General features: G+C 45.3%; 2 protein-coding genes across 2 annotated transcripts in view; one reads left to right on the top strand and one right to left on the bottom strand.

Moving 5' to 3' along the window:
• The window catches only part of PGAP1 (post-GPI attachment to proteins inositol deacylase 1), a 1,745,445-nt gene that overhangs the window by 966,112 nt on the left and 759,533 nt on the right, over positions 1-19,800 (top strand). The window contains exon 16 of the mRNA XM_077275621.1: positions 7-58. Within this exon, the coding sequence (XP_077131736.1) occupies positions 7-58 (52 nt within the window). The remainder of the gene's footprint in view (positions 1-6; positions 59-19,800) is intronic.
• LOC143785084 (uncharacterized) lies at positions 6,967-19,608 on the bottom strand. The gene is made up of 3 exons (XM_077273756.1): positions 19,472-19,608; positions 11,023-11,609; positions 6,967-7,752 (listed from the first exon to the last, which is right to left on the bottom strand). The coding sequence occupies exons 1-3, from the start codon at positions 19,606-19,608 to the stop codon at positions 7,163-7,165; spliced, it is 1,314 nt and encodes a 437-aa protein (XP_077129871.1). The 3' UTR covers positions 6,967-7,162.

Raw genomic sequence — 19,800 nt, forward strand, 5'->3', positions numbered from 1 at the left:
TTGCAGATATATCAAGCCTTTACCATCTTAATTGAAAGAAACTGTACTCAATCTATAGGCAAGTAAATACAAAAATATATATTTTTTCTACTAGTTTTATTTAAGATAAAAACAACATGACTAATTCCAGCAAATAATGAACATTTCAGTGGACCATAGGGACACCAGTAGATATTTGAAACTCCTATGAACAAGGAACCCATTTACCTCTTATTGCCGAGTACAAGATTTTTGCTGTATGTGTTAGGACTGTACTGTGCATTTACCTGGTAGTGCCTGTACTTCAGCGTTTCTACACAAGTCATTTCTTCAGAATCAAAATGTTTTGAGACCCCTTGCAAAAGATGTTGCAGCGCTCTCTAGAGTTGTGTTTGTAGCTGCTGCATGTTGCTGGGTGAACTCCTGCTTGCACACCTGTTTGGTAGCACTAAGGTGTTACCTACAAAGTCCTGCAAATGTTTTCCCCTGCTTCTGCCATCAGATGCAAGTAGCAGCCTCATCATGTTACTTTCTCTAGGGTCAGTGTTTCCCAAACCTCTAGTCCTTGTGGCCCACATCACATGTTTTCAGGATTTCCTTAGTATTGCACAGGTGATGGAATTATGGAATTATTAAGTAACACAAAACAAAGCCAGCTCACAAACAGCCATAGGATGTGCACGGAAGTTAATCCTGATTAGACATCTAAGACAATGCAAAACGTGAAATGTTCTAGCTACTTAAATAAAATCCAAAATTTGTTTAGTCCATATTAAAACATGTTCATGCTCCTGAACCGTACTCGATCCAGAGGAAAAGTGAGGCGTTTTGATCGTAGAGGCGATCTTTATCAAAGCTAAAACCTGTCAGTTCCCACAATGCTTTAAGATGCAAATGGACCAAAGGATTGATCAAAAAACATCACGTAACATACAGTGGGTATGGAAAGTATTCAGACCCCTTTAAATTTTTCACTTTTTGTTTCATTGCAGCCATTTGGTAAATGCAAAAAAGTTCATTTTTTTTTTCTTATTAATGTACCCTCTGTGCTCCATCTTGACAGGAAAAAAAAAAAAAAAAGAAATAAGAAATGTAGTATTTTTTGCAAATTTACTAAAAGAAAATCTGAAAGATCACATGGTCATAAGTATTTAGACCCTTTGCTCAGTATTGCAGTATTGAGTAGAAGCACCCTTTTTGATCTAGTACAGCCATGAGTCTTCTTGGGAATGATGCAACAAATATTTCACACCTGGATTTGAGGTTTCTCTGCCATTCTTCCTTGCAGATCCTCTCCAATTCCGCCATTTTCAGAAATTCTGCTGTAACCATGGCCTGATCTGTGCCTTGCCACAATTCTGTCTGAGGTCCTTGGCCAGTTCCTTTGACCTCATGATTCTCATTTGGTCTGACATGCACTGTGAGCTGTGAGGCCTTATATAAACAGGTGTGTGCCTTTCCAAATCAAGTCCTATCAGTTTGTTTAATCACAGCTGGCCGCCAATGAAGGAGTAGAACCATCTCAAGGAGAATCACAAGAAAACGGACAGCATGTGACTTAAATATGAGTGTCTGAGCAAAGTGAAAAATTTAAGGGGTCTGAATACCTTCCGTACCACTGTATAAGAGGTCCTATACTAAACATATATACTTATACTGGAACTAACATAATGAGATTATGAATCATTTGTGTAAAAAGAAACCAACATTCACTGCTCAAAAAAAAAATAAACGGAACACTTAAACAGAATATACCATATTTTTAGGACTATAAGACGCACCGGACTATAAGACACACCCAGGTTTTAGAGGTGGAAAATAGGGGAAAAAATATTGGAAGCAAAAAAAGTGGTAAAATATTTAGTAACATAAATAACATGCTATTATATGTGTTGTTATTATATATAATAGTATGTTATTATGTTGGAAGACGCGGAAGGAAGATGGTGCTGCGGGACCAGTGTAGTGTCTGTAAAGTACTATATGAAGACGCTGGAGGGTGAGTATAAGAATGGGGGCACAGGGCCTATATTTAAAGCACCACTCCAGCACTGAAAAATAACACTAGATTGCTGATTTAAGAACCCATGGGAGAACTATAACACCCAGTATGTCCTGCAGATGCTATGGCATGCTGGGAGTTGTAGTTCACCACAGGAGTGGCAGAGTGCTTTATTGTGTGTTGTAAAGACTAAAGGTACCTTCACACTAAGCGACTTTGCAGCGAGAATGACGACGATCCGTGACGTTGCAGCGTCCTGGATAGCGATCTCGTTGTGTTTGACACGCAGCAGCGATCTGGATCCCACTGTGATATCGCTGGTCGGAGCTAGAAGTCCAGAACTTTATTCCGTCGCTTGATCACCCGCTGCCATCGCTGTATCGGTGTGTGTGACGCCAATACAGCGATGTGTTCACTTGTAACCAGGGTAAACATCGGGTTACTAAGCACAGGGCCGCGCTTAGTAACCCGATATTTACCCCGGTTATCATTGTGAAAGTAAAAAAAAAAAAAGTACATGCTCACCTTCTGATGTCTGTCACGTCCCCCGGCGTCCACAGGGTTACGTGCTGCTGCCGAGAACTTCCTGCACTGACTGTGTCAGCGCCGGCGGCCGTAAAGCAGAGCACAGCGGTGACGTCACCGCTGTGCTCTACTTTACTGCCGGTGCTGACACAGTCAGTGCAGGAAGCTCTGAGCAGCAGCGTGTAACCCTGTGGACGCCGGGGGACGTGACAGACATCAGAAGGTGAGTATGTAGTGTTTTTTTTTTACTTTTACAATGGTAACCAGGGTAAATGTCGGGTTACTAAGCGCCCTGCGCTTAGTAACCCGATATTTACCCTGCTTACCCGGGTGCTGCAGGGGGACTTCGGCATCATTGAAGACAGTTTCAACGATGCTGAAGTCGTTCCCCTGATAGTTGGTCGCTGGAGAGAGCTGTCTGTGTGACAGCTCCCCAGCTACCTAAACAGCGACGCTGCAGCGATCGGCTCGTTGTCTATATCGCTGCAGTGTTGCTGAGTGTGACGGTACCTTAACTTTTAAATTGTGGCAGCCAGCCACACTGTGGTGAGGTAAAAAGCTGGAGCATCTCATGACTGCACAGAGTCCTCCCTCTTGTTGCCTCTCCACTGGTCATAAGAGGAAGCTTGCAGATTCTAGTGCGGTGTCTGAAGGACCTGTGATGACATCAAGAAGAGGGAGGTCTCTGTGCTGTCATGTGATGCTCCAGCCCGCCCGCTTCATGACATCACACAGGTCCTTATGCCTCAGCATCCAGCACAGCCCAGGCAGGTATGCAGAGATCTTGTCTCCTGTTGTGAACTCTATTTTTGGGCTCCCTCTAGTGGTCACAAGCGGTGCTGGGTAGTGTTGTCTTCTGCAGGTTGCTTCCTCAGCTGGTTCGTTATCCTTGGTTGGTTTCCTATTTAGCCCACCTGGATACTCAGTTCCTTGCCTGCTATCAATGTATTCAGTGCTCTTCAGCTTCCTTGTGATTACCTTGCTCCCAGCCTCTCCAAGACAAGCTAAGTTTTTGTCCGTTCATTTTTTGATTATCAGCATGCATCATGTTTCTTGTCCAGCTTGCTAGGATGTGATCTCCTCGCTTGCTGGTTGCTCTAGGGGACTGAGTTTATCCCCCCACACCGTTAGTTGGTGTGGGGGTTCTTGAATCTCAGTGTGGATATTTTGTAAGGGTTTTTTACTGACCGCACAGACCCCTTTACTATTTTCTGCTATCTAGTATTAGTGGGCCTCATTTGCTGAATCTGTGTTCACCCCTGTGTATGTGCCTTCCTCTTACCTCACCATTATTATTTGTTGGGGGCTTCTATATCTTTGGGGGTTATTTCTCTGGAGGCAAGAGAGGTCTTTCTTTCTCTCCAGGGGTAGTTAGTTCCTCAGGCTGGCTCGAGACGTCTAGGAATTTTTTAGGCACGTTCACCGGCTACTTCTAGTGTGTTTGGATAGGTTCAGATTTGTGGTCAGTCCAGTTTGCCACCTCCCTAGAGCTTGTCCTATGTTTGTTACTTAGCTGGAGTAATTTGTGATCCTCAACCACTAAGGATCGTAACAGTCTCCCCTGGCCGCCTGCTGCTGCCCCTCCTCCACTGGACACAGATCTCCCCAGCTGCTTCAGGTATCCAGCTCTGGGGAAACCATGTGTGTCCCTGTTTAAGTGAATCAGTATTCATTTGCTGCTTCCCGCTCACTGCTCTGCGCTGACAGGTGGCCGGAGAAGCGGCTAATGAATACTCACTGCACTTTAATCATCGGGACCATGTGGTTTCCCCAGCACTGGCTTCGGGCAGCGGGGACATTTTTCTGCCTCCTGCAAGTGGGATAACAGTGCGATCCCACTAGCCGCTGCCCCCTCACCACAGTGCATCCCTACCATAAGACACACCCACACTTTCCTCCCAAATTTGGAGGAAAAAAGTGTGTCTTATTGTCGGGAAAATACGGTAACTCCAAGTAAACCAAACTTCTGTGAAATTAAACTGTCCACTTAGGAAGTAAAACTGTTGGACAATGAATTTCACATTCTGTTGTGCAAATGGAATAGACAACAGATGGAAATTATTGGCAACTATCAAGAAACACTCAATAAAGAAGTGGTTCTGCAGGGGGGGACCACAAACCACATCTCAGTACCAATGCTTTCTGGCTGATGTTTTGGTCAATTTTGATTATTGGTTGTGCTTTCACACTTGTGGTAACATGAGACAGACTCTTTAACCCACACAAGTGGCTCAGGTAGTGCAGCTCATCCAGGACGGCACATCAATGCAAACTGTGGCAAGAAGGTTTGCTGTGTCTGTCAGCGTAGTGCCCAGAAGCTGGAGGTGCTACCAGCAGACAGGCCAGTACACCAGGAGACGTGGAGGGGGTCATAGGAGGGAAACAACCCAGGAGCAGGACCGCTACCTCAGCCTTTGTGCAAGGAGAAACAGGAGGAGCACTGCCAGAGCCCTGCAAAATGACCTAAAACAGGCCACAAATGTGCATGTGTCTGCACAAATTGTTAGAAACCGACTCCCTGAGGATAGTCTGAATGCCCGACGTCTGCAGATGAGGGTTGTGCTCACAGCCCAACACCGTGCAGGACACTTGTCATTTGCCACTGGCGCCCTGTGCTCTTCACAGATGAAAGCAGGTTCACACTGAGCACATGTGACAGACGTGACAGAGTCTGGAGATGTCGTGGAGAGCGATCTGCTTCCTGCAACATCCTTCAGCATGACTGGTTTGGCAGTGGTTCAGTAATAGTGTGGGGTGGCATTTCTTTGGAGGGCCGGACAGCCCTCCATGTGCTCGCCAGAGGTAGCCTGACTTGCCATTAGGTACCGAAATGAGATCCTCAGACCCCTTGTGAGACCATATGCTGGTGCGGTTGGCCCTGGGTTCCTCCTAATGCAGGACAATACGAGAGCTCATGTGTATGGAGTGTGTCAGCAGTTCCTGCTAGATGAAGGCATTGTGAAGCTATGGACTGGCACACCCGTTTCCCAGAACTGAATCCGATTGAACACATCTGGGACATCATGTCTCGCAGCATCCACCAACGTCACGTTGCACCGCAGAATGTCCAAGAGTTTTCGGATGCTTTAGTGCAGGTCTGGGAGGAGATCCCTCAGGAGACAGTCCACAGCCTCATCAGGAGCATGCCCAGGCATTGTAAGGAGATCATACAGGCACGTGGAGGCCACACACTACTGAGAATCATTTCCTTGTCTTGAGGCATTTCCACTGAAGTTGGATCAGCCTGTAACTTAATTTGGCACTTTGATTTTGAGCCTCATTCCAACTCTAGACCTCCGTGGGATATTGGTTCTGATTTACGTTTACCATTTTTAGGTTGTACTGTTCTCAACACATTCCACTATGTAATGAATAAAGATTTACAACTGGAATGTTTCATTCAGTGATATCTAGGATGTGGGATTTTAGTGTTCATTTTATTTGTTGAGCAGTGTATAATAAATGCACTGAAATAATAAAACATGATTTTACTATGTCTGTTGAAACCATTATGGACTTTTGTTCCTAATGATCTACCGTTATTCCAAAAGGCTTTATGTGTGAGAATGTTTGCTCCATGTAATGTTCTCATAACATGTTCGATCCCACATACCTTAAGCAATGCATTGCTGTGTGAAAGTTTAGAAACAAAATGTTTGGCCACTTATTAGTTGTTACAATTGTGTTTGCAGTGTTTGAAATGTCATAGAAATGCCCAGACGTATGTGTTTTTAATTTCTGAGAGTACATCCTAAGACTGTGGAGACCTGGTGTCGTAACCAGTGCCTTCCCCCCTCCCATCAATCCCGTAATGAAACACACGTAGTCCTAGGTGGGTTGAACAGGTCGGTCACAGTTTATTAATTAAATAAGCTGAAAAGGGCAATTACATGTCGTAACGGCCGCTCGCGCCGAGCTCCTGTCCGTGATCGACAGGGTAATTGGACCAACGAGCGACTACGACCTTTGCCCTCCTCCGCTTCTTCCGCTGTGACTTAATAAAGGTTACCAGCATTAGTTATATCCCGTACAAATATAATTTTTTTTTTTTTTTTTTTTTTTTAAAGTAAAATATTACAATAGCATTTACACATTTACATCATCCCGCAGGTTAGTCTCATCTTTAGCCTTTAAAAAGGGAGGGTGGGTGGGACAATGCTTCCAGGTGTCCGCCGGGAGGAAAAGAGAAAGTTCCCGGCCGGACACCTGGATTTAACCCCTGTAGGAGTGGCCGTAGGACCCCTCCCCTCCAGTGCCCACTGGCCGGCCAGGGGTCTTCCAATTAGTGCATCACTAAAGGGGAGTGATGCCAGGGGGGAACAGGCACCGACAACCTTTCTGTGCTGCTCTATCTAGGTGCTCCCCAGTCAGAGACGCGCACCTTATACAGTACCGCGTCTGCCAGACTGTGGAGACCTGGTGTCGTAACCAGTGCCTTCCCCCCTCCCATCAATCCCGTAATGAAACACACGTAGTCCTAGGTGGGTTGAACAGGTCGGTCACAGTTTATTAATTAAATAAGCTGAAAAGGGCAATTACATGTCGTAACGGCCGCTCGCGCCGAGCTCCTGTCCGTGATCGACAGGGTAATTGGACCAACGAGCGACTACGACCTTTGCCCTCCTCCGCTTCTTCCGCCACGGAGGATCCCGTGTATTACCTACGCGGGACTCCGACCCCACCCATCACTTTTAGGGCCTGTTCAACCCCATCCTGTAAACCAGACAGAAAAATATCGAGGCCAATGTCCGTTAGGTGAACTCCGTCCGGTCGCAATTGTGGCGTGTTTTTCTTTTGTAGGTATTGGTGATGAATCACGATACCGCCTCTTCCTCTCACATATTTTCCGATTCGAGCGTTGAATTTCACCCTTGTCCGCTCTATGGCTCTCTTATCTCTTGCACCACGCCATTCGGCCCGTGGTGTTATCTCCGACCACACCAGTATCATGTTCCTGAACAGCCAGCTGAACCGTTCCATATCCGTTGTCACCCATTTGTACAACTCGGCCACCTTTTGTTTGCCCAGGTCATTGCCACCTGCGTGTAACACCAATATCACCGGGCGTTCCGCCATCCTTGCTATGCCCACCATCTCCTTGAACACCTGGTTCCACCGGAGGCCTCTGATACCCCTCCAGTTAACTTTTATTCCCGGGATGTAGAGATTTGTTCCTCCTGGCCGCAGTTTGGCCCTCTTTTCGGCCCAGTGTACGTAGGAATCTCCTACCACCCAAACATCAACCCCTGTAAGAGACAATACATGTTAATTAAGCAAGTCGGGCCTGATGTATCTGGCAAAGCATGCGGACTTCCAACGACCCATTCTCTGCACCTCAGCCTCTGACACTCCTGCCCTAGCTGCCTCTGTGGCCGCCCCTATCCGGAACGAATGTGTTCCGTACTCCTTTGGATTTGCGCCGGTTTCTTTCAAGCATCGCTTGAACATTGCCTGGAATTGGTACTTGGTCAGAGGGGACCCGTCTGTATGAGTGAAGAAAAATCTACCCTCGTGTCTTATTACGGCGTATCTTTTAACCATTTTTAGTGGGCAAGCTGGGCCCTCTGTAGCGTTAACCAGGACCCATGTGCCCCTACCGGTGGGATCGCATTTGGATTTTCTAACCCTGATGCGCAGGGCGCCGCTGCATATAACTATATCCTCATTAATTAAGCCTCCTTCCGATGCGGTTTTTGACCGCGGTAGCAATTCGCTAATACGCAGTGCTCCGAAAAAGACGGTCGCAAACGCTGCCGATATGAGGGCCGCCTCATATTGCGATGAGCAGACTGACGGGGATAACGCAATTAGGTCCTGCAATAGACTCAGAGAAATGGGGCGGCGACATTCTTGACTTGGCTGAAGCCTTTTCCAACCTTTTATGGCTTGTTTTATGCAGAAGGATTTAGTTACGTCAACCCATCCCAATAATTGAAAGAAAAATGCAAGCCCCGATAATTTCCGTTGTGCCGATGTGCCCGACGACCCGCTTTCCCTCATCCGTAAAAGGAAATCAGTTGTCACTGCGCTTCGCGCTCCGTCGCTTTCGTCGACCGGCCTACCCTGAATTAGGGAGCACCACTCCTCCCAAGCCTTACCATACACCTGCCAGGTAGCTGGCGAAACGGATGCCCGGATTAAGGGCATCAATGATTGGCCACTGTGTCCCACAGGAACAGTGGACACAGAATACCACGGGGTTGCGAGTTGGGCTGCTGGATTCTGAAAGCCTGCCAATTAGAAAATAACAGTGGGTTAATGATATTATCATCTACTTCCGCCACCACTGTGGCTCTACACCAAATATTGTTTTCAAGGCAAATCAGCGCTAGTCGGCGCAAAAGAGCGAGTATGGGCAGGGATGAAGAAGACATGTGATTTAAACTCTTTGCCGTTTTCGTATTTTTTGTTTGGAAACGAATGTTCGTGTTTCTCAACTGATCGGCCCATATGTCTATCGCAGCAACAACCGCAAATAATTCCCATAGGGACGGGTCTTGACCCCATTTTGTTGTCGTCCATCTCTCTGGCCAACCTGATTTGCACCATTGGTTTTTAAAAATTGCTGCAAAACCCTCTTTTTTATTCCACCCTACTGTCAGCCCTAAATCCTTGCTTGCGATCTCTCTCGCCATAACGCACGTGTGACCGTTGTATGATTGCAGGAACGTTTTCCACACTAGCAGATCTGCTTTTAGCGAACGGGTGAGCCTAATTCTATGGCCGGGCTGAGAAGCGCCTTTTGTTGCCAAAGATAGTCTGCGCGAGAATGCTCTGCCGACCGGCATTACGCGACAAGCGAATGTCAGAAGGCCCAGTAATGCCTGCATTTGCTGGAGGGTTACCTTGTTCACTTCTAGAAAGCCTTTCAACATTTGTAGGGTTTTTAATATTTTATCCTCTGGTAAACGGAAAACCATTAACGTGGTATCTATTTCGATGCCCAAGAAAGGCAATACATTACATGGTCCCTCCGTTTTTTCGGGCGACAGTGGCACGCCGAATTTGAGTGCGATAGCTTTGAATGTTTCTAGCAGCTCGGAGCAAAGTTTAGAGTTTCTAGGGCCGACAAACAGGAAATCATCGAGGTAGTGAATTAGGGATTTACTGCCCGTTTCGTACCGAACTACCCAATCTAGGAAGGTGCTGAATAGCTCAAAATAGTGACATGAGATGGAACATCCCATCGGAAGGCACATGTCGAAGTAATAGAGCTGATCCACTTTGCAGCCCAGAAGGTGGAAACATTCGGGGTGCACGGGTAGTAAACGGAATGCCGATTCGATGTCAGATTTGGCTAGCAGGGCGCCGGCCGCCCGGACTAATTCCACCGCCTTATCGAAAGACGCGTATGAGACAGAGGCTTCTTCTGGGGAAATTGCGTCATTAACTGATTCGCCCTTTGGGTGAGATAAATGATGAATTAAGCGGTATTTACCGGGTTCTTTTTTTGATATAATGCCTAGCGGTGATATTTTCATGTTTTTGAAGGGGAGCGACTGGAAGGGGCCTGCTATTCTACCCAATTCTACCTCCTTTTCAATTTTTTGTCTAAGTATTTCGGGGAATTCGCGAGCCGATTTTAGGTTATCGGATAGGGTTGGCGTTCTTGTTAGCCTAAAAGGAATAAAAAACCCGTCGGAGAATCCTGCTTGCAGCTGCTGAGCCGCTTTCTTATTGGGGTAGAGCTTTAGCCAGGGGGCCATCGCGGTTACGCTCACTGGGGTTCTGCCTTGTAGGTGCTTTGTAAGGCTGACGAGTGCACCTTGACGCTGGGTGTCCCCCCCCGCAAGCGGAGCAATCATGTCTGAATTTGCATAATGCGTGGAAGCGGCAGTTTCCCTCATTGAACAACCAGCAGGCCCCGGGTTTTCGCACGACCACTGAGTTTTGACCTGCGACTGCGGAGTAATTAGTGGTCGCGGCCGAAAAGGGGGGCTGTTTTTGGGACAGCATCAACCGCAACCATACGTCTGTTGCTTTAACTCCCCAGCCTAGCTCGGGCTGTAGGGCCAGACGCCTGCGGAACTCCTCATCATACCGCCGCCAGGCTGAACCGCCGTGCGACTTGTATGAACTATATATCATGTCCTGATATATAAACAATTCGGAGCAGCGTTCCGGATGTTTCTGGCCCATAATACAGCCCATTACTGCGAAGGCCTGGAGCCAATTATTCATGGTTAATGCAATTCTCGATCTCCCCCTATCGAAACCCCTCTCGTTAGGTTTATCCACCGTTTGTTGGTCCGCTGATAACAGCGACCATATATCAATATAATCGTTGCTCCAGATTTTCTGTCTCCTTTCCTGGTCTATATGGGCGCCTAGCGGGCTGATCCCGCAGAAGAAGGCGTCTTTGTGTAGATTAGCTGATTGTGGTGTTGCATTGTTCACCACCTTTCCGCTCGAGTGTGATAGTTGTAAGATTAACTCCTTTACCGCTGAGGTTAGCTCCATTTCCTTTAAGTTAACCCCGTAGCGTAACCCTTCCTCGCTACCCTTGTAACACTCACCGCTGTGTGACTCTGGACGAGTGTACTCCGATCCTGGAGGAACCCCTGCAGATGTAGACGGGGTGATGTCGCAGGACGGGGAAACTCTGGCTCCCGCTACAGCGTGGGACCGGCCGATGTGCTGGCCGATGCCCTGCGTATCGTGCGTTGGAGCCCGATTACAACCACATAGTGGCGGATTAATGGCTCTGTCTTCGGCGCCTGCACGGTTGTTGTTGTTGTGGCTGGAAGCCGTGGGGGATTGTTCTCCCCGGCTGAAAGCCCTAGAGGGTGCGCGTGATTTTGAAGTCTTGTCCCGTGCCCGATGACTCCTATCCGGGCTCTGCGATACATCGGACCCCTCGGATGTTGCTGATGGCAGCCATTCTGAGGCCCGCGATCTGCGGCGGCTCCTATGGGAGCTGCGTCTACGTTGGTAACGGGAGGGGCGTTTAGAGGGGTAGCCCGAATGGCGACGGGAGTTATTGGAGGAAGATTGGGAGGACGTGCGGCGTCTACGCCTTCGTTCGCCCTTACTATGCGGTGTTATGGGAGGGATTCTTTCGGTAGCCGGAAGGGGATCATTGGCCGTAGACGGTCCTGTAGTGCTACTTAGGAGGGGGGGGCGTTAGGAGGCCACCGTATTCGACTCCATTATTGGTATTTAACAGGGCGGCAGCGATTGGATAATTTTTATTGGGCATGTGGGCGCTGTGGGGTGGTATGAGTGTGTCCGTGATTGGTGCCGTTAACAAAAATTCACAGTAATTGTTATTGTGCAGCTGTTGAGCGCCTTGATCGGTCCTTGCGGACCGAACAATGCGCTCCTCAGCTGCCCTGTACCCTGTACTGCCCGACCCCTGATACCCCCGTGCAGGCACCAGTGCTGCGTCTGCCGGGGGTATGCTGGAGGTCGGACCTGGTGGGGGATCTGCGCACTGATCGGTCAGAATCGACCGATCAGAGCATTCTGGGGGCTGCATGGCATTGATGCCAGCCTCCCGATTACCCCCTGCGGGCGGTGTATGTGTGCCCGCAGGGAAGGTAATGGGGGACCGGCCTGCGCCGCCATTGCTGGTTATTTGCAGTGACCGGAAGTCGGGGGGCGGGGACCGGAAGTGCCCGGCCGGAGCCTTTACAGGGTCCCGTGCCGACACTGAGGGCGCCGGAAGCCGCCGGCTGCAGCGAGGCGGCGAGGACGCCCCCTCCCCTACCCGGAGACGCTCCGGGGCGCGGGGCAGGCGGGCAGATCGCCTTCCCCCCGGCGCCGCCGCCAATGTCTCCGGAGCGGCCGGGGAAAGGGGGGACGCCGCGCTACGCCTGGCGCTGCCGGGCTTGGCCACCCCAGCCTGAGACGGAGCCTCCGGCGCCGGACACATAACGCCTCCTTCCGCCCCAGCAGGGGCCTGCACAGACGCCGCCCGCGATGGGACGCAGCCCTCCCTCTGACGGGTGCGACGCCCGGCCCTGCACCGCCTCTACATCCCGGGAATAAAAGTTAACTGGAGGGGTATCAGAGGCCTCCGGTGGAACCAGGTGTTCAAGGAGATGGTGGGCATAGCAAGGATGGCGGAACGCCCGGTGATATTGGTGTTACACGCAGGTGGCAATGACCAGGTGTCCGCCGGGAGGAAAAGAGAAAGTTCCCGGCCGGACACCTGGATTTAACCCCTGTAGGAGTGGCCGTAGGACCCCTCCCCTCCAGTGCCCACTGGCCGGCCAGGGGTCTTCCAATTAGTGCATCACTAAAGGGGAGTGATGCCAGGGGGGAACAGGCACCGACAACCTTTCTGTGCTGCTCTATCTAGGTGCTCCCCAGTCAGAGACGCGCACCTTATACAGTACCGCGTCTGCCAATATGCTTGTTACACATAGAACAATTAATTTTATATATAATATTAGATAAGTTACAGTTAATGAATTGTTTAACCTCTTCAAGACATATGCCGTACCAGTACTGTGCATGTTGTGTTTTCCACCCATTTGATGTTGGCTCCGGTGGTGAGCCCACATCTTTCCTGAGACATGCCAGCTGTTTTGAACAGCTAAAATTAAAAAAGCTAAAATTTATAAAAAAAAAAGAAGAAAAAAACAAGAAATAAAAAATTTCAAATCACCCCTCTTTCACCCCATTCAAAAGAAAACAATAAAAAAAATTAAACATACACATATTTGGTTTTGCAGCGTTCAGAATCGCCCGATCTATCAATTAAAAAAAAATTAAAAAGGATTAACCAGATAGCTAAATGGCGTAGAGAGAAAAAAAAAAAAAAAAGTAAAAACACCAGTATTACTTATTTTGGTCACCGTGACCTTGCATTAAAATGTATTAACGGGCGATCAAAAGACCGTATCTGCACCAAAATGGTACAATTAAAAACGTCAGTGTGTCACGCAGAAAATAAGCTCTCACCCAACATCACAAAAAATGGAGACGCTACGGGTATCAGAAAATGACACAATTTTTTTTGGCAAACTTTACATTTTTTTTCACCATGTATATGTTATGTGTCTATGAACTCGTAATGACCTGGAGAATTATAATGACAGGTCAGTTATAGCATTTGGTGAACATGGTAAAAAAATAAATTGTAGAATTGCTCTTTTTTGCAATTTCACTGCACTTGGAATTTGTGTTCCCGTTTTTGAGTACACAATATGGTAAAACCAATGGTGACGTTTTTTCACCTAGATATGTTTGGTGTCTATGAACTCGTAATGACCTGGAGAATTATAATGACAGGTCAGTTATAGCATTTGGTGAACATGGTAAAAAAATAAATTGTAGAATTGCTCTTTTTTGCAATTTCACTGCACTTGGAATTTGTGTTCCCGTTTTTGAGTACACAATATGGTAAAACCAATGGTGACTTTCAAAAGTACAACTCATCCTGCCAAAAAGAAGCCCTAACATGGCCATATTGATGAAAAAAAAAAAAATATATATATATATGGTTACGGGAAGAAAAGGAGGGATAAAGATAAATTTGAAAATGAAAAAGGGCTGCAGCATGAAGGGGTTGAAATTGTAATTCATGTGATTCATCCATGATTGTTAAATGTTTGTGTTTGTCACCTGTATACATGTTCTGCAATTTGTGCTACTGCATGTTTGAAAAACACCTTACAATCCAACCATGTTTTTTGAGGTAATTGGTAAGGATACATACTATGACATATTATGTTTTCAAGTGTAGGTGCTCTTCTTGCAACTAAATTGCACCCTGACTGTAAAGCTAAAGCTAGAGATTGATCATCATATAGAATGGGTAGGAGTTTGTAATCTGTCTGATCTTATAAAATTGCAGACTATATTGAAAAGAAACAAATGATGATCAAACTCTAGCCTTAGTTATACAGTCTGGGTGCAATATAGTTGCGAGAAGAGCATCTAAACTTGGAAACATAATCTCTCATAGTATGTATCTTTCCCGATTTCCTCAGAAAACATGGTTTGATTGTAAGGTTTTCCTTTTAAAGGGAACCTGTCAGCAGGGTTATGCATAGTAACCTACACACAGTGCCAGGCTGTTGCCGTTATACTGAATAAAATGATACCTTGGTTGATGAAATCCGTCTTGTGGTTGTTTAATCTTTCTTGGTTTCAGTTAACCCCTTAATGACCGCCAATGCGTCTTTTAACTGACCTGAGATATAAGAGAATAGCATCCCCATACAGTTGACAATCCAGCAGCTGACAGCTGCTATTGCACATGTGTGGGCAGTGCCATCTTGGTGGAGGACGTTATTTTTTTTTCTTGTCCAGCAAAATGGTGGTGCCTGCACAACAGCAGCTATCAGATCTCTATAAAAACCGATGGCTGCTACTGCGTAGGCGCGGCAGGGGCCATTTTCAAAATTACTTCTTTTTCCTCACTCAAGTAAATCTGCAAAAGGTATTAAGTGCACATTAACCATGTGATTATACTGCAGCACCGGTGCCACTGCCGGCACCTGCCTGCAGAAACTTTTTTTTTTTTTTTATATTCAGTATGTGATTGTGTTCATTATGCAAACTAGGGGGCTGGTCACTGAGGGAACAGTGACCTGTCAGCAGTCTGCATTATGAATATCTTATCAGAGCACCATATACACCGACAAGCATATCATTAACACAAAACTAAAAATAAAGATTAAGAAACAGCCTCAAGAGGGATTTCATCAACCAAGGTATCATTTTATTCAGTATAATGGTGCCGACCTGACACTGTGTGTAGGTTAAAAAGCATAACCCTGCTGACAGGTTCCCTTTAAATGTGGTGGCACAAATTGCAGAACATGTAATTAATTGTAACTCATCTAATATTATATATAAATTGTTTTATTTGTAACAAAACATATGTAGGATGTACTTCTCGGAAATTGAAAACACGTATATGAGGGCATCTCTATGACATTTGAAACACTGCAAACATGACTTGTAACAACTTATTAACACATAATTCAGACAACAAACAGTTGCTTTTTATGCAGGCTGACTGGAGGCCTGATTCTGGTAGCGTATGGCTTTGGGCTGCGGGTTACAGAACAAGAGGAACAGAACTATTACATTTTATATTTAAAGGGAACCTGTCACCTGAATTTGGCGGGACCTTTTTTCGGTCCGATGGGTGGTGTTTTCAGGTGTTTTATTCACCCCTTCCTTTCCCTCTGGCTGCACGCTGGCCGCAATATTGGCTTGAAGTTGATTTGCTGTCCTCCATAGAACACGCATGCACAAGGCAATCTTGCCTTGCACACGCGCAATATGCTTTGCACAACTGTTGGCAAAGCCGGAAAGCATTAGTGTGCATGCGCCGGCACACTATGCCCCGTAAGTATTTTGCTGTGTTCCGGGACATAGTGTGCCGGTGCATGCGTAATGCTTATCGGCTTTGCCCGCAGTTGGGCAAAGCATACTGCATGTGCACAAGGCAAGATTGCCTTGCGCTGGTGTGTTCTACGGAGGACAGCGAATCAACTTCAAGCCAATATTGCGGGCAGCGTGCAGCCAGAGGGAAAGGAAGGGGTGAATAAAACACCGCCCATCGGACCGAAAAAAGGTCCCGCCAAATTCAGGTGACAGGTTCCCTTTGATCCAACTATAGGTAGTGTTTATAAAAGATTTTACAAAGGGGACAAAACAATACAGCACATGCAATACATAAAACAAGACAGAATTAACAAAATAACTTACACCGATCACAGAGATGGTTCAGTGTAGCGAAGGAGAGCACTTAGATTGAAAACTTCCTGTGAACAGTATCATGCATACATTATGTGTCTCCCTACATATAAACACATATCATAATTTGCCTTGATCTTATATAAGCACCTGACCCCCTCTCCTCCCGCTCCATGATGACCTCACATGGTCCTTGTTGAGATGTCCTCAGCCCTTCAGGATTTTATGAAATTCCCAACTTATGCGATAACTTCACTCCTGATCATTTCAGAAGTTTTTTTTTTAATTTTTATCGCAATTTTAGCATTACCCAGAGACCAATCATGATATGGTTGTTGTCAGTGTTCTGCCCACTATTAATTTGTGGCTTATAGGCACGAGTTACGGTTATGCAAAAACATGCATTTTCTTCCCCTTCTTTGTCCTGAAGCTGAAAATGTATGTTTCATCACTATCAGATCTATGCAGGAAAGATATATATCTTGGTACCGTGTTAGCTAGTAGATAGAAACATATTTAGAATTGAGAGTCCTCAGTGGTTGATACCTTTTAATGGCTAACTGAAAAGATGGTAACAAATTGCAAGCTTTCGAGACTACACAGGTCTCTTCATCAGGCATAGACTAATACAAATTCTGAAGAATCACATATTTATGCACAACACAGCACAGAAAAAGAAAACAAAAAAACAAAACATGGATAAGACAGGTGACATGAAGCAGAATTACCATGAGTGATAAACAGTTATGTCCATAAATGTTGGGCCAGTTCTTAGATTTTTATGTGTTTTGGATGGAAACTGTCCCATTTAAGGTATGTTGGATAGTCGATTGACTTCTGATACAGGAATGTCTCTATTTTGTTGTTCTGCAGCTTAATGATGGTGTCCAAAAAGTTTATTTCAGTACAGGCGTAGTACAGGAGTTTCAACCTGACACTCAACTACTCGAATACTGAAATTAACTTTTTGGACACCATCATTAAGCTGCAGAACAATAAAATAGAGACATCCCTGTATCAGAAGCCAATCGACCATCCAACATACCTTAAATGGGACAGTTTCCATCCAAAACACATAAAAAACTCCATTGTCTACAGCCAAGCCATCAGATACAATCGTATATGTTCCAACCCAATGGATAGGGATGAACACCTTGATCGCCTCAGAAAGACCTTTTTGAATCAGGGCTACCATCCAAGAACAATTGAAAACCAGATTACAAGAGCCACCAGAATATCAAGGAATCACCTGCTACATTACAAAGCTCAAGAAGAAAATAACCGGGTACCTCTAGTAGTTACCTACAATCCAAATCTGGAGGTGCTAAGGGGAGCTGCACGGAAATTACAACCTTTACTACAAAAGATGCCCGCTTATGATCCATTTTCCCAGACCCCCCACTACTGTGTTTTAGACAGCCCCCAAATCTAAGAAGCATCATTGTCAAGAGCTCCCTGTCCTCTCCAACAGCTGCAGGTACCTTTTCCTGCAATCATAAAAAAATGTAAAACCTGTCCATTCATAATGACCACGGACAAGATAAAGATCCCCAACTCACATCAGGACTACAAGATACCAGGTACTTTCAACTGTGTCACTTCTAATGTGGTGTACCTAATCATTTGTACTAAATGTCCAACTGGGGGTCTGTATGTGGGGGAGACAGGGCAGAAACTGAGAACAAGAATGAATTCTCACTGCCACACAATAAGAGAAAAAAGAATGGATCTACCTGTGGCAATACATTTTTGTCTCCCAAATCATAGCATTATGGACATGAAATTACTTGTGTTAAAGGGTAACTTCAAAACTCAGAGAGACAGAAGAGTCTGGGAATATAAACTGATGACGACCTTTGACACTCTCACTGCAGGAATAAATGTGCCGCATGGATTTATGTCTTTTTACATCAACTAAGGAACTTGCCCCTCAGACTATGAGGGGTCATCACAACACAGACCCCAATCAGAGGACAATAAAACATTCCTTATCTAAGAACTGGCCCAACATTTATGGACATAACTGTTTATCACTCATGGTAATTCTGCTTCATGCCACCTGTCTTATCCATGTTTTTTTTTTCTGTGCTATGTTGTGCATAAATATGTGATTCTTCAGAATTTGTATCAGTCTATGCCTGATGAAGAGACCTGTGTAGTCTCGAAAGCTTGCAATTTGTTACCATCTTTTCAGTTAGCCATTAAAAAGGTATCAACCACTGAGGACTCTCAATTCTAAACATTTTTCTATCAGATCTATACGAACCCACATATTTACAACATTCTTTCCGAGACATAAGTCTGGGGTAAATGTATAGCATTTCCCTTGCAGGAAACAACAGTTTCACTTCAATTCAAGATGCATTTCCACTTCGGCCTCTTCCACTTTGCTATCTATATGTAAACACGTGTACGTTTATCCAACCCTCTGAAAAGACCTTTACTGTCTCAATTACCTGTCCAATCTATAAGACCGGGGTCACACTAGAGATTTTTACGGACGTATGAGAGGCGCACACGGACCAATGATTCTCTATGGGGCAGCTCATATCTGCCGTATATTTTGCAGCTGTATTTTACGTGCGCAGAAAACTGCAGCATGCTGCGTTTGTCAGCGTATTGCGCAAAAAATCTGCCAATGAAGTCTATGGGGGGGGGGTGAGAAAATACGGATTACACAGGGAACATCAGTGTGACTTTCGAGAAATATGCAGCGGTGTTCTATAGAAAAGCCGGTAATTCAGTGCGGTGTACAGTAAATTCACACTGACAGGTTAGAATAGAATAGATAGAATAAATGTCTACACATAGTATAGGTGTGTGTGTGTACGTATGTATGTGTGTGTATATATATATATATATATATATATATATATATATATATATATATATATATATATATATATATATATATATATATATATATATATATATATATATATTTCAAAAAATGGAAAGCAGCACAAAAAGGTTTGAAAAAAATAAGTGGACTTTAATGCCTGAATGGCATTGGCAACATTTTTACTCAAGCAGTGAATACAAGAGTGAAACAGCTTTTTATGTGAAACACATACATATCTCATTAAGTGACTCATTAAGTGCAATATTATAAAAAATAATACATATATCGACCATCAATACAAAAGTGCATCTGTACAGATTAAATTACCCCTTAAATCTTGATATTAATAGGTATTGTATATTACATACTGCATGATAGTGATTAAAAAATAACTAACTAGTCAATTAATGATAAAAGAGAATTGGGTGTCCCTGTCCCAGAAATCATGATTTAACTACACTCACATATAAGTTTTAATCTTGCATGCCGCGATCCCCAGCATCCTCATGCACACACCGCGCATGTCAGTGACGTCTAGGTCAAAGATACACAATGCTTGGCACCGCAGTTGCGCAGAGTCGCTGGAGGATCGCAGCGCCATATTGATCAAGGGAAATATTGCCCAAAAGAGTGACGGACCCCTAAACGATAATACTCCATATAAATTTATATCAGAATTAAATCCCCCCAGAACTCTGCATCTCTGAACTTTATTAGGGAAAAAATCTGTATTACAAGTAAACTTGAATTAAAAGGAAGTGCCATATTCAGGTCATACTTGCACATATAACAT

Source organism: Ranitomeya variabilis, chromosome 7 (assembly GCF_051348905.1).
Source record: "Ranitomeya variabilis isolate aRanVar5 chromosome 7, aRanVar5.hap1, whole genome shotgun sequence".
Classification (NCBI taxonomy): domain Eukaryota; kingdom Metazoa; phylum Chordata; class Amphibia; order Anura; family Dendrobatidae; genus Ranitomeya; species Ranitomeya variabilis.